The sequence below is a fragment of the Protopterus annectens genome, chromosome 9.part0 (genome assembly GCF_019279795.1).
Source record: "Protopterus annectens isolate FY-2018-M chromosome 9.part0, PAN1.0, whole genome shotgun sequence".
NCBI lineage: Eukaryota > Metazoa > Chordata > Ceratodontiformes > Protopteridae > Protopterus > Protopterus annectens.
This window is the reverse complement of record NC_056743.1, coordinates 20753048-20768534: the sequence shown is the minus strand read 5'-3', so window position 1 is coordinate 20768534 and position 15487 is coordinate 20753048. Positions and strand designations below refer to the sequence as shown.

At 46.0% G+C, this 15487-nt stretch overlaps 1 protein-coding gene across 1 annotated transcript in view; it reads left to right on the top strand.

The window, feature by feature from the left end:
* The window catches only part of CKAP5 (cytoskeleton associated protein 5), a 4315141-nt gene that overhangs the window by 317251 nt on the left and 3982403 nt on the right, over positions 1-15487 (top strand). The window contains exon 3 of the mRNA XM_044084803.1: positions 4810-5003. Within this exon, the coding sequence (XP_043940738.1) occupies positions 4810-5003 (194 nt within the window). The remainder of the gene's footprint in view (positions 1-4809; positions 5004-15487) is intronic.

Sequence of the window (15487 nt, the reverse complement as noted above, 5' to 3'; positions counted from 1 at the left end):
AGATCAAAAATATGTGGCGCACATTTAGAAGTGGTGGTGGCTAGTGACTTGAGGCTCTTTTTACCTTGTACCCAAGGTACAGGATTTGAGCCAGAGTATCTGGCCACCTGGTGCATTAAAGTAGGGGCATTTAATTACACACACCCTTTCAGAATACATTAAAGGTTTCCTTACTTAAAGTCTGTTTTGCTTGCCATTGCACAGCCTCTGTTCATGAATATAAAATCCACAATAAAAGCTTTCTAAATCCTTTCCATTTGCGTTCATTTTCTCAAAGCATTTGAACCAGCCGACATGAACAGCCAGGCGAACCCCAGCTGGAAATGTGAGCTCCTTGAGCTCAGTTCCGACAGGCTGGTAGCCCTAATGGAGCTGACATCGCACACGTGATGACGTCTTCTCACAAAGTGCAAAAAAAAAAGATAAAAAATGAAGGACTGCCACTCGACTCGTGGTACCCCATTATTTGGACCCCACACCTCTGTAAAACATGAGTAATTCTGTATGGTTGGGAGGTATGCCCCCCACCCCATGTTTATTAAATTAACTGAACTCCATCTCTCCTCATCCACTATTCTCTGGTTCTCTAGTTATCTTAGTAACAGACAGCAGTCATTTACTTGACTTGTATGTATGTAGTTGTGTATCCATAATTACTTTACTGCTTATTTAATCTGTCATTTGTTCTTTGTAGTGCTTTTCCCCTTGTGTCTCCACTGAAAATGGGCCTCAGCCCAGTTGGACTAACCTGGTTAACAAAAGGCAAATAGAATGATCAGAAACTGCATGCATTTGAGGTCATAGCTGCACTATCAAGTATTATACCATGACCACCCCAAAACGTGCACGCTGATTGGCCACCGTGCCCGTTGTAAATCGAGTTATACTAATGGAAAAAGGTCCGGTCGCCCGGACTTTTTTCCATTAGTATAACTTGTTTTTTTAAAACACTGTCTCGCTATGTTAAATGGGTTTAACATAGTGAGACAGCTTTAAAATAAGCAACGGAGATCTCTGTTGCTTATTTTAAAGCTGTCTCGCTATGTTAAACCCATTTAACATAGCGAGACAGTGTTTTAAAAAAAAGCAACGGAGAAAGCAAGATCTCTGTTGCTTTTTTTAGTGTTTCGCTATGTTAAATGAGTTTAACATAGCGAGACAGTTTTAAAATAAGCAACGGACATCTCCGTTGCTTATTTTAAAACTGTTTTGCTATGTTAAACTCATTTAACATAGCGAAACACTAAAAAAAAGCAACGGAGATCTTGCTTTCTCTGTTGCTTTTGCCCACAGCTCTGATGTACTGCGCAGGCGCCAAGAGTACATCAGAACTGCCGCAGATGCCAGACATCTGTGGAAGGGCAGCAAACAGGCATTATACTATGCCATTATTTAAGAAAAGTATTAGTTTCTTTTCTTAAATAATGTCATGGTATAATAGCAATAACCACTTCTGGTGGGTAATGCTAAATTTACACGGTTGGCTTTGTTTGGTCCCGGGCGCCTCGGGACCAAACCACGCCAACCGTAGATAAATTTAGCATTACCCACACCCAGGCATGGGTTATTGCTATATTATTGAATTGAGACGTTGTCTAACCTCAGTAATCATGAATAGAAGTGGATGGCATGTTGCTTCATAGCATATTAAGGTACTCAACCGTGTACAGTGCAGATTTTTGTGATCTCAGATTACAGCCACTATTTCACTGTGATGTAGTTGACTTTAGCTGGGTAGAGCAGAGAGTCGGGATGCCATCCCAATATGCAGTTCATTTTTATTGGAGTAACTCTCGCACATCACTGAAAGGTGTCCGTGAAACACCCTAGCAATGCAGAGGGACTACACAGGGTTAGTCTGACTATTGATTGGCATGTGAAAGTGGGGTATCTTTGTCATCTTGCCAAAACCAAGATGAGCAGCTTATAAATGGATGTATAATGGTATGGATGGCTGTTGCACAGGCCCTTATAAGAAATAACACTGCTGGCTATAAGGTGCCATATTAGCTGAGGAAGCACACTATCTTTTGTAGAACAAAGTGACAGTGAAAAGGAAGCGGAGCACAACAGTGTGATCAAAAATATGCATATTAGAGAATAGCTGCACTGTTTCAAGTACAATCATTAAAGGAATGTGATATTGTATAATCTCAAAAATATAGCCAAAAGACTGGTTGTAACCTTATGATTAACCTGTCCGCTATAAGAGAGTGAGGAGCAGACACAAATGCAAACAGTTGTAAGGTAGAAAGGGAAAGAATGCGCTGAAGGACATACTGTACAATGTTTTAACTCAACTGAGATGATGAATGCATACTAGGAAATGCAAAGTCAATACAGTACAATATGAAACTGGAAGGATACAAAAGTGTGCTAATATTTAAACTTTACATTACTCGTGTTTCTACAAGCAGCCAGATAGTAAAATTCAGGGTACTTAGTATTTTGAAATCACCACTTTAGACTAGAATATTAAGATGCTTTTTATAGAGCTACCAGCATGTCAGAAAGCCATTACAATTAGCATTCAATGATTAAAAACTGTAAAACTGTAGAGTATGGAAAAAGAGAACTATTTCCACTACTGTATGAAACTTGCATCATTCATTGCTTTCTACTGAGCTAGTGGCAGTCATGTCAAAGTGGAATTCCACTTAGCCTAGCATTCAGAAGTGAGTACAAAATAAAATACCAAATTAAATGAGCAGACAGCTGCTTACTATTGTTTTAGCTTTGCATTGCCCGTTTGTTTTCCTGCAAAGGAGTAGCAAGTCAGGTCATACATTTCCTGAAAGGCTACTTTTGCCCAATGATGAAAAGCACAGGCAAATCTAATGAATGACTCTGAGAGCTGTTGAATACAACTGCAGTCCGAGATGGACTCTGGCTAACACATGTGAAACTTCCTGTAAGCATTACTCCCCCAACACCTAGAGTCAAAGCCGTGACATGCTCAGAAAACCAGACTGTATCAGCTGTAGTAAGAATTTTTTTTTCTGGTCTTTGAATGTTCTCAGTTTTGTGTGTAATGGAGCAAAGTGCTTTAAACATTTTTCTAACACTATTAGGAAAGTTTTTTTTGCCAAATGGTTGTCAATAGTACTTTTTGACCTAGGACTGTTTTATGGGTTGATTAACTTGGATGGTATTGCTTCTCATAATGCTTTGTCTGTACGAGACCACTGATTGGTTCATTTGTGTGGTTATCCTAACATTTAGTTTTTGAATAAGTTTTCCTTTCAATACGATTTCCAGAATTCTCACTATTATGTTTCACTGATATCCTACTTTGCTGAACATCATTGTTTGACTCTCTCTTGAAAGTTAAGAACTCTATAGCTCCCAGTGTTTTTTATATGTTCTTTTATGGAGTTGAAGTGATATTTGGAGGGCCATCCTTTGGGAATGATGGGCGGCCACGGTGGTGCAGTGGTTAGCATTGCCGCCTCACAGCAAGAGGTTCTCCGGTTCGATCCTTGGCTGGGGTGCCTTCTGTGCGGAGTCTGCATGTCCTCCCTGTGGTCGCGTGGGTTTCCTCCGGGTGCTCCGGTTTCCTCCCACATCCCAAAGACGTGCTGCAGGTGGATTGGACACTCTAAATTGGCCCTAGGTGTGCGTGTGAGTGTGCCTTCTGTGGAAGGTTGGGCGCCGGGCTGGCAACTCGACACCGTAAAACTCCACTGCCATTCAATGTGCGGACAAGGTGATCCGCTGTGGCGACCCCTAACCGGGAAAAGCCGAAAGAAGAAGAAGATCCTTTGGGAATGATGACTGCTTTGAATAGACTGAGTAAGGTTGTACGTAATGTTCACATCCACAACAGGTAAAAGTTCCACTAGTGTTTTACAAACAAAAAGTATTTCAAGTATGTACTATGTAAAGTATATACATTTAAAAAATAGCAGGACCGAAACATCGGTAAAATAAATCCCTTGTCTGATTACTTATGGGGAATAGTGTTTAATATAATTTGTGGCACTTGAGGTTGAAATAGAAAAAGTCTAGCTGGAAAAATATAGTAACTTCTGCACAGCTCGAACAGAGTATAACACACGTATAGCCAACACTAGTGTTCCACCAAAATTCAGGCTAAATCCACTCGTAATGATAAAAACAAATCTTTTATTGAAAATAAGTTTTGGTTCTGAGGAAGTCTGATTTTTAACAGATGAAAGCACTAAACCTTATTTTCAATAAATGATTTGTTTTTATCATTACGAGTAGATTTAGCCTGAATTTTGGTGGAACACTAGTGTTGGCTAATATGTGTCTTGTACTCTGTTCGAGCTGTGCAGAAGTTACTATATTTTTCCATCTAGCCTTTTTCCTTCTACAGTCTGTTTCTGGTGTTGGTTGAAATAGAAAAAGTGTTGAACAAATATTTATTTGTGCTTGATTTTGTTGATGATCTGTACTTTGGTTACTGACTTAATTATATGGTGATCTGCAGGTAAAGTTGAGATAGTGGAGTTCCATTCTGTGATTTGACATAAATAAATGCTTGTGATGTGATTTGCATGTTTTTACAGTAGCTACTTGTTTGGCTTGTATTTCTGGTAAGTGCTCTCCAGTTAGAAGTCAAACCCCCCCCCCCCCCCAAAAAAAGGAACACTCTTTTGTCAACTCTTTTTTTTTTAACAAGAAACAATGCATCTTGTGTGTACTCGTACCCTTGTAGCAAAATGTTTTGCATTTAGCCTGAAAGGCTGTCAAATAGACAAGATTTTTGACTGTTTCAGGTATGTTTACTGATGTTTGAAATATGTATTGATGGCAGTGTTTTTTTTTTTTTTTTTTTTTTTTAAGGTGTGGAAAGCACGGTTAAATGGTTATGAAGAAGCCTTGAAGTTATTCCAGAAGATTGAAGATGAGAAGAGCCCTGAATGGCCCAAGTACCTGGGGCTGATAAAGAAGTTTGTCACGGATGCAAATGCGGTTGCTCAATTAAAAGGCCTGGAAGCTGCATTAGCATATGTAGAAAATGCACACGTGGCTGGCAAGTAAGTACAAATGCGTTTCTTTTCTCTGGTATGCATTTTTTATTTGAATGTTGATTTGTATTTTTCTTTTTGCCTTGGACAGAATTTCTGATGGACTTGAGTACCTGGTACCAGGGTTGCATGGGCACACTTTCTGTGGCAGCCCACTAGTGCCAGTTAGGACAGTGCTAACGACAACATTGTAATTTACAGTGTCCATGGTTTTGTAAAGTTCTAAGTTGCTGCACATTAGCTTAAGGGTTATCAGCAGCAGATTTTCACCATTTTATTTATAAACTTGCACTTTTACAGAACATGTTAAAGCAAAACTGCAGATTAAACCTCTACAAAGCAAGTGTTTAAGTCCGACATAAGAATGTTAATCCCATATGATCACAGATCATGTGTGTGCTGCCTTTGCTTTACTGTGGCTTTGCTCAGTTCTGCCTTACCAGTATTTGGGAGGTGATACTGGCTTTTTGGTTTGCTTTGATCATGGAGTACTTGGAGACTGATTTGTGTTTTGTAAGTCATGCTGTGCATGATACCATTATGGTTGTAAAACTTCAGTGATAGTTATTGTAAAATTTAATTTTGTGTATAAAACTTTGCTTAATCGTCAGCTGTTCATCAGGAGGTTATTGTTGCAATAATATTGATCAAACTGCTGACCTGCCATGGTTATTTTATGTACAAGTATAGCAAAGCTCAGTCGGTTCTTCCTCTTGTACCCCATATTTGATCTTAAACCTAGATGTGAGTGCTTTAAGCAAGTGTAGAAGCATTTTTGCACCTATATGTCCCTCTAGACATTTCTTGCTAATCATTCAGGATGCAAGATATCATTTCTTAGGTCAGTCATCCCATTTGAAAGGAACCAGATTTGCTTTAACAGTGGAAGAGTGGAAGCGAGGTTCATCTGTGTTTGCTAGGCTAACTACCACAAAGGCCTTTTTAAGCTTAGCCATGCATCCCAAATCTCTGGCAAGTTCTAATACCCTTGATAAGTATACACATGAGCCTGGGAGAAGAGCCATTTGCAGGTTATCTGTGTCTTTGCACAAAGACAACTTATTTGGCAACAAGACAGAAGAGGTCCTAAAAAAGATGGAAGAAAAGTCTAAATCTATGCAGACAGTTAAGGACTTAAAGGTCCAGCCACCAAAGGTTTGGTAGGCATTGTCTCTCCAAGCACTGGTCCTTTCCTGCCCCCCCCCCAGGTCATCTCAGCCCAGACCCAGGGGAAGCAGGCACCCCAGACAACAGCCCCAGGGAATGCAGAGATCTGAGCAATGGAGTTCCTCCTCTTCAAAACCAGGAAGTGCTAAGCCACCCCCCCTTATGATAAAATCTCACAATGACCTTACCCCCTCCCTCTGCCCACCTGCACTTGCCACTAGGGGGAAAACTCTCCTCCTATGCAAGCAACTGGGCCACCATTACCAACTACCACTGGGTCATCAACATAGTGTCCCAGTGACAGATTTTATTTTCACACTCTGCCAACCCCAAAAGGATTCCCAGACCCCCCCCCCCCCAAAACTAGCGGGCAGAGGCCAGAAAGCAAGTCCTTTCCCTCCTCTCTTTGAAGGCAGTAGAGCATGTCCCTGCAGAACAGACAGGCCAAGGTTTCTACTCCAGACTCTTCCTGGTACCCAGAAAAGAGGGCACATGGCAACCCCATCCTCTATATATCCCTTCTAAACATCTTTCTAGTGATACCAAAATTCAAAATGCTCCCCCTCCAGCATCTTTTTCCTATGCTTTCCAAGGATGCTTGGTTAGCCACCCTAGACCTAAGAGGCTTGCCTACACATCCCAGTCAGAGAATCTTGCAGGAAATAGCTACGATGTTCATCATGTTTCACTGTTGCAGTCATAACTGTAGGGTGCTCCTGCCGGCAGGCAGCCCAAGGTCGGCCAGAATCCCAAAGTCTGGGTCCAGCGTTGGCTGTACAAGCCAGTACCCTGACGTCAATACGCTCTGGTACATAGCCCTCAGCCAAAGCAGCTCGCAAGTCGTTGGTTGGCGATTTTCGAACAGCGTTTTTGGTTGTTGTCGGTCCGAAGTTCTTACTTCTCTTCTCAAAGCAAAGTACCCCGTTGGGGAATCTTTTTCTTGTTCCTCCGATGCCAGAAAAAGTTAATAATTGTATTACGTGTGGGAAACAAATACCTCATAAAGATTTCCACTCTTAATGTCTACCTTGCTTAGGCCCTGACCACGACGTTTCTTGTTGTCGGTTCTGTGCCAGGTTTAATTCTCGTACTATCAAACGCAGGTACGACTGGGCTCTGAATTACTTTGGCAGACGCTTCAATTATAGAATGTCGTTGGATTCTACCGGTATTCAAAAGAAGCGCAAAGACAAGGACAGGCCTCCGAGGTCCAAACAGGACTCGTTGCAGCTGGAGCCAGCGTCCGGTTCGGCTGCAGTCAGTGAGGTGCTTTTGCAGCCCCTGTCGTCCGCCACCTCTGAACCGATGGCCGATACGGACTCCCATGGGGAGCCATCTAGGCCTTCTATTTTATCTGCTGCAGGACCTTCGGACGTCGCTCCCTCGGATGGGTCCGGAGCCGCTGTGCAGGTACCGGCTTCTGAGGGGGTATTCAGGCCTACTCACATCACTATTGCAAAGGCAAAGACAAAGACTCCTGTTAAGTCCAAAGCTCCTGCTCAAGCTACTTCTGAATCTACTCCTAGGACACAGAAGCAATTGTTAAGGATGGCTGAAGATTTGCTTACTATGACTAGGGGCTCTCACCCCCCCCCCCCTGAGAAAAGGCCTCGACAGGATGTTCCTATGGATTCCTCTGACCAGGCTTCTATATCTTCTGTCTCTTCCTCTGATCAGGAATATTCTTTTCCTCCTTATGAGGATTCGGATGCTGAGGATTCCTTGCCCTCTGCCTCTCCGCCTGAAGATTTTTCTTTTGGGGAAACCTTACATGAGATGAGGGAACATTTTCATTGGGAAGGTCAGGATTATTCTGCTTCCAAGAAGAGGCTTAGAGAATTCCTTCTTCTTCCTCAACATAGGCCTTTGGCTATCCCTCCTGTTCTTGACATTGTGGATGATGCTTTTTCCGAGGCTAATTTGAATCCTGACTCCATGCCTCCTGCTCCCTCTAAGCCTGATAGGTTTTATAGGGTTCCTGACTCTCATTTGTTCTTGTTTAAGAATCCTTCTGCAGATCCTGAAACTATATCTCAGGGCTCTAAGGCTGCTAAAGTTGCTTCTTCTAAGAATCCTATTCCCTCTGAGAAGGATTCTCGTGCCTTAGACAGGTGGGGTAAAAAGGTATATACTTCTGCTACCCTTTCTGTTAGGGCTTTAAATTGCCAGTTTCATATGTTTAAGTATCAGCAATTTCTTTTGTCTGTTTTAAAGCAAAAGCTTGCCTCCCTTCCTGCATGTGCAGAAGATAAGGAACTACAGGATGTATTGCATGCAACTGAACAACTGAACAAACAAAGCTTGCATTGTGGTTTTGATGCTTTAGATGCTTCTTGCAGGGCCGCAGCCTCTGGTACTGTTATCAGGAGACATGCTTGGCTTCGTGAGCAAAGTTTACCTGAACAGGTTAAGGCTAAATTATTAGATGCCCCTGTTCAGCATGATGTTCTTTTTGGATCTAAGGCTGAGGAGGTTATTAAAAAGATGGAAGAAAAGGCAAAATCTATGCAAACTGTGAAAGATTTCTTGCAAGTTCAGCCTCCTAGATTTTCCAGGAATTGGCTCTCCAAAAATTGGTCCTTTCCCACGTCTGACAGGCCTCAAAGGGGAAGATATAGACGCTCCAGAGGTCGTGGCCAAGCTCAGACCTACAGATGGAGACAATGGACTGCTTCTTCACCTAGAAGGGGAGAAGACAGATCCCAATCTCAAAGGAAGCAAACTCAATGACTCTCTCGGTTGGGCTACAGGACCTCTTTACCTGGATGCCCCTCTCGGAGGAAAACTTTCTCTTTTTTACAGACATTGGACTCATATTACCCAGGACAAATGGGTATTGGACGTGATTTTAAAAGGCTACAAATTCCAGATGTTAAGTTGTCAATCTCGCCTTCATTCTTGCTGGATGGGTTCGGAGCCGATCCTCGGCTCCGACTCGGCACTTGCTTTAGCTCGAGAACTCCTTTTACCAGCTCGAGGCAACCCTATATCCCATGATGCAAGGCGGAACTACCTCAGATCTCGTTTGCCGCTTAGCGAAGAGGTCTCCTTTGCCAGCTGAGGTAAGTTTTTTCTTGTTAAAGAAGAAAAAGTTTAGTTAGGGGTTTATTTTTTCCCTTTAGTGTTAGGTTAGCCTGTACTTAGTACAGCCCACCCTATTCCCTTCCTTTTAAACTTTTAAAATAGTTTTTCAGTTTAAAGTTTTAGTCAGGCCTAGTTCCCCAAGTTATTCCCTTCCTGTGTGTCTGTGTAGGGATTAAGTTGTGTGTTTGTGGGGACTGTTTGTGTCTATCCTTTTTAGGATGTCTAGGGAAGGCAAGGTCTCAGGCTTCAAGAAGTGTGACCAGTGCTGTCAGAAAATGTCCCTGACAGACGGTCACACTTCTTGTGTGTATTGCCTGGGGCCTTTGCACCTGCAGGACTCCTGTGCGTTGTGTCATGCCTTTAGCCAGAGAGTCCTGCAGGAAAGGAGGAACAAATTAATTCTCAGAGGTTTATTAAAACCTGAAGGTTCTCCTCCTAAGCCAGGGGCAGGAAAACCTCTTAAGCCACCGAAGGCTCAGGCTACAGTGTCCAAGCCTCCTCCGGTGGCTCCGGCTCCGTCGGAGCTGATATCGGCTCCGGCTGGAGCCGATACTTCTGCTAGAGTAGTGGGTTCGGTGCCGGCCGGCTCAGATACCCTGACTACTGTTGCCTTGTCGGCTCCGGCTGGAGCCGACACTTTATCCAGCATCGGAGCCGAGAGATCCTCAGCTCCATCTGGGGTTCAAGGGACTTCGGCTCCGATGGCTCCGACCCGTAAGAGATCCCGGTCCCCTTCGATACTAAGTATTCACTCTGCTCCGGGGTCTCCTGTTTTGTCGGAGCGGAGCCATCGGAGCCGATCTTCGAGATCTTCCAGGCTGTCTGACCACGATTTGGAGAGGGTGGTAAGCAGGCTGTTGAAATCTCAGGCACTGGCCCAAATGCTCCATATCCCGTCTCAACAGACTTCGGCTATAGCCCCGATTCTTGAGATTCCTCCTCCGACTCCACACCAGAGTTCGGAGCCGGAGCTTCTTGGGACAGAGACTGTTTCGATGCCGGAGCCGATACATCCTTTGGCTCCGTCATCTTCGGCTCCGATCTCCTCCTTGAGACCTTCCTTGGAGGGATCCGGTCGTTGGGTTTCCACTGTCGGCTCCGAGGGGGCTAGTGGCATCGGACCCTTGTCCGACCCCGCTCTCCCTCTCGGGGCTTCGGCTTTGGTAAGCTCGGCGCCGACATCGGCCTCGGAGCCTTCTCTCTCCTTGGAGCCGACCATTCCTGTTTCTTCAGAGCGGGTGTGTTCAGGTCTCCCGGGGAGAGGAGCCTTTGAGGTGATGGAGTGTCCTGGCCTCTGAGCCTGGTCAACGGTCTATCCCTCTAGCTCCTCCCTCATCAGTGCCTGCAGATGCCTCTTGCCAGCCTCTTGCTCTCAGGCCCAGGGATCCATCGCCCCAGGTTTCCCCACTGGGAATTTCCTCCTCTTCCGAGGTTTCTCCTGACCCTGCAGGGGAAGCCCCTCGAAGAGGACGGTAAGAGGAAACACACAGACTCCCCTGAGTCTCCTACATCTGATACCGACTTAGATGAGTCGGAGGGTTCCCCACGGTCCCCGTCTGAGGATGTCTCCTTTTCAGACATCCTTGAGCTCCTCAAACAGAGGGGAATTGGCCCTCCATTGACCCCTCCGAGGATGAGTCTGTATACCTGGAGGCTTTGGATCCCGACCCTCCACCTCCTGGGTGTCTCCGCCTTCGACCCACTCATGCAGGTAGTGGCTCGGAAGGCGTGGGCTCCAGATTCTGTGGAACCTGTCCCCAGGAGACCATCCAAGTTCATCACGGCCTCTTCGGACAAACAGTTCCTGTCCAAAGGTGTCTCTGTGGATGCTATGGTGGTGGCGGCGGCCACTAAGAAGGAACTGGCGGATCCTTCAGTACCTGTCCATCCTCCTAATAAGGATTCTAGGACCATGGACAGGTATGGAAAGCGGATGTTTCTTTAGCGACCTTTGCTATGCGTTCGCTGAATTACCTTTGTCACTTCACCAGGCTTCGAGATATTCTCAAGGAACTGGGAGAAGTAGTCCAGGATCCTTCGGCTGCTGGGGCTCAGGAAAAGATTGCCTCTCAGCTTGCTATCCTGAATTCTATATCTAACTCCTCCATGCGGCTCATATCTTATGCAGCCGATGGAACGAGCAGGGCCGCAGGCACAGGTGTTGCTCTTAGACGCCAAGCCTGGATGCGGCTGTGTAATTTTGCGGACCCCTTTAAGGCGTCCTTCACCAACACCCCCTTTGACGGTTCGGCTTTGTTCGGACCTCAGGTGAAGGATACTTTGACCAGATGTGAACAGGACGGTAAAACTCTTTCTGCCGTTGGAGTCCAGTTTTCCACTCCTTCTAGACCATATCCCAAGGGTCAGAAGGGGGGAAGATGTGGTTCCGTAAAGCCCAAGGAGCTACACCGACACACGTGGTCAGTTTACCCCAGAGGCAGAGGGGTAACAATAAAAGACGCCCTAGAGGCAGGGGGTCCTCAGAACCAGGGCAACAGGGAGTCTCTTCCTGAGAAGCCCTTTCAGCATCCCTGAGGTGTTGCCCGACTGTCCACCCTTGGAGGCAGTCGGGGGAAGAATTTTGCTGTACCCAGTAGCCTGGCAATCCCTATCACAAGAGAAGTGGGTACAGTCGATCATATCCGAGGGTTACAAAATCCCCTTCGAAAGGTTTCCCGTACCTCTACAATCCCTTCCAGACATCTCACCCGGTCAAAGGGATTTGGCAAGACAGGAAGTTTCAAAACTCCTGGAAAAAAGAGCCATCCAAACAGTGCCGGCAGACCAAGTAGGATCCGGCTTCTACTCAAGATTCTTTTTGGTCCCCAAAAGGACGGGAGATTGGAGACCGATACTAGACCTAAGCAGACTAAACAAGTCTGTCAGGCAAGATTCCGGATGGTCACGCTGCAATCCATTCTGCCCTTTCTGGGCAAGGACAACTGGATGTGCTCTATAGACCTTCAAGATGCTCACTATCACATGAAGGTTCACGGAGGCTCCAGAAGGTTTCTCCGCCGGCTGGGAGCCAGTCATTACCAATTCAGAGCACTGCCCTTTGGCCTCACTTCAGCCCCCAGAGTGTTCACCAAATGCATGGCAGTGGTCACAGCTCACCTGAGACGTCGAGGATTCCAGGTGTTTCCTTATTTGGACGACTGGCTCCTCTCCGCCACCTCCAAGCATCAGCTTCTTCGGTCCAGAGACTACACCCTACAGCTTTGCAAGAGTCTAGGAATTTCGGTAAATTTCGAAAAATCCTCTCTGCTGCCTTGCCAAACTATCACCTTTATAGGCGCAGAGTTAAATACCGTCAAAATGTTAGCCAGGCTAACAGATCAAAGGATACTGGACATCCAGAAATTTGTTCAGCTTCTGTTACAAAGCAACAAGGTCAAAGCCAGGTTTGTCTTGAAAGTTTTAGGCCTAATGGCTGCAGCCATTGTTCTTCTTCCACTGGCTCGCTTCCACATGCGTCTCCTGCAGTGGATGTTATTCACGCAGTGGTCGTACCACGATCTGCCCATGAGACACGAGATCTTAGTGACACAGTCTTGCAGGGCTCATCTACGATGGTGGATATCTTCCCCTCTTCTTCATCAGGGCCGACCCTTTGTTCCCTCTCCTCCAGTTGCCACAGTCACCACGGATGCCTCTCTGATCGGGTGGGGGCATTATCAGGGCAGGATGGTCCACGGACGTGGCAACCCATAGAATACCACCTGCACATAAATGTCCTGGAGATGAGAGCAGTGCTTTTAACGATGCAAGCCCTCGACGACTTTCTTCCCACAGGGACTATTGCAGTACAGACGGACAACATGTCCGTGGTCTGGTACATCAACAACCAGGGCGGAACCAGGTCCTATCCCTTATGTCGAGAAGCTCTCAGACTTTGGCAATGGGCGATCTCTTCTCAGCGGTTTCTGATAGCAACGCACATCCCCGGCAGGTCCAACCTATTGGCGGACAGGCTAAGCAGATCTATTCTGATGCCTCACGAGTGGTCTCTCAATCAATCTGTAGTGGATCAGATTTTTCTGAAGTGGGGCACCCCTTGTTGCGATCTTTCGCTACCCTCAAAACAGCAAGTGCCCAGATTACTTCACACTATTTCCTCTTCCAGGCCAACCCTTGAGAGACTCTCTAACCCAGGATTGGCCTCGGGACTTCTTTATGCTTTTCCTCCCTTTCCATTGATTCCACAAGTCATTCAGAAAGCCACCGTTTTGAGAGCCAAATTGATCCTCATTGCTCCATATTGGCCTCGACAAATTTGGTTTCCGTCTCTACATCATCACCTTCTGGTGCAGCCCTGGCATCTAGACCCAGTTCCGGATCTTTTGATCCACCAGTCGGGTCAGCAGCACCGGGCCATTCATTCTCTCAACCTCACTGCTTGGTTGCTCCACTTCCTTCCCTAGCCAGGCTACCAATGATTTCTGACTCAGAGACATTTTAGTGTCTTCTTTAAAGTCGCCCACTAGAACTGTTTATGCTAGCAAGTGGCTTACGCTTTCTATTTGGGCAAACGCCAGAAATATTGATCCTTTTACCGCTCCTGTACATTCTGTTTTGGATTTCCTGGCGGAGGTTTTTCATTCGGGATCTTCGTCATCTACAGTCAAAGTACAACTGGCTGCTATTTCCAAATATCATGTTGGCTTGCATGACAATAACATCATGTCTCATAGGTTATGCAAAGCCTTTTTAAGAGGAGTTTTTCTCCTAAAACCGCCTGTGAAACATCCTCCTCCGCAATGGGATCTAAACTTAATGTTGGCATCCCTAATTCTACCTCCTTTCGAACCGTCTGCTACGTGTTCTTTAAAGTTGTTGACGTGGAAAACTATATATGTTAAGTTGTCTATCTCGCCTTCATTCTTGCTGGATGGGTTCGGAGCCGACCTCGGCTCCGACTCGGCCACTCTAAAAGCTTGAGAGTTGGTTCCACCGGCTCGAGGCTCCCCTTATATCCCACAATGCTAGGCGAGAGTTACCTCAGATCTCGTTTGCCGCTACAGCTATCGAGGTGTTGGTTTTCTACCGGTTCTTGGTAAGTGACTTTTCTTGTGAAATTAGTCTATTAAAACCCCTTTAATTTTAATATTTTTACTTATTTCCCTTAGTTTAGAGGAATTCTTATCCCCTTTCTTAAAAATTCCTGTTTTTTTCCCTCAAGAACTTTAAGTTCTTCCCTTGGGCCTACAGGCCTTTTTTTCTTTCCCTAGTGGAGTGTGTGTGTTATTTTTCTTATTTTAAAAACCTAGTTAGTGGTTTATTATATTTTAAACTAGACAGGGTGTAATTAGTGTGTTGTGACTGTGTGTGTGATTACACCTTTTGAGATGTCTAAAGAAGCAAAGGTCTCCGGATTCAAGAAGTGTGATGCGTGCTGTCAGAAAATGTCTCTGACAGACTCTCACACTTCTTGTGTCTACTGTCTGGGACCTTTGCACCTGCAGGACTCCTGTGCTGTGTGCCATGGCTTCAGCCCCAGGGTCCTGCAGGAAAGAAAAAATAAGTTAATTTTAAGGGGCTTACTCAAGCCAGAGGATTCCCTTTCTGTATCTACAGGGAAGCCCTCTAAGGCATCTAGGTCTTCGGCTCCGACAACTGAGCTGAGACCTAAGGTTTCTAAGCCTCTGTCTACATCGGCTCCGGCTGGAGCCGATGAGTCTCAGTCCACAGTTTCTGTGGTTCCCTCGGCTCCGGCTGGAGCCGAGGTATTAGAAATTCCCGTGTCGGCTCCGACCAGACCTTCGGAGCCGACAACTAGGAAGAGGTCCAGGTCACCGTCCCTTGGCTCCGTTCATTCGGCTCCAGGATCTCCCCTGCTGTCTGAACGGAGCCAAAGATCTCACTCCTCTAGGTCATCGAGGCTGTCGGATCATGACCTTCAGAGGGTAGTGAGTCGACTTCTTAAGTCCGAGGCACTGGCCCAGATGCTTCAGAGCCCGACTCATCAGTCGATGTCTGCCCGCGTGCATCAATATATTCCTCCTTCGACTCTCTTGAGCTCGGAGCCGGGTCGCCGAGACTGTGATAGCCGGAGCCGATACAATTGCCTTGGCTCCGTGCCGGCTCCGATTTCGTCCTTGGAAGAATCTCGGCGCCGGACTTGCCTCGCCGGCTCCGGGGGGGTGAGTGGCAGCGGAGCCTTGTCCGACCCCGCTCTTCCTCTCGGAGCGTCGGCGCTGGTGAGTTCGGCTCCGACATCGGCCTCGGAGCCATCACTGTCG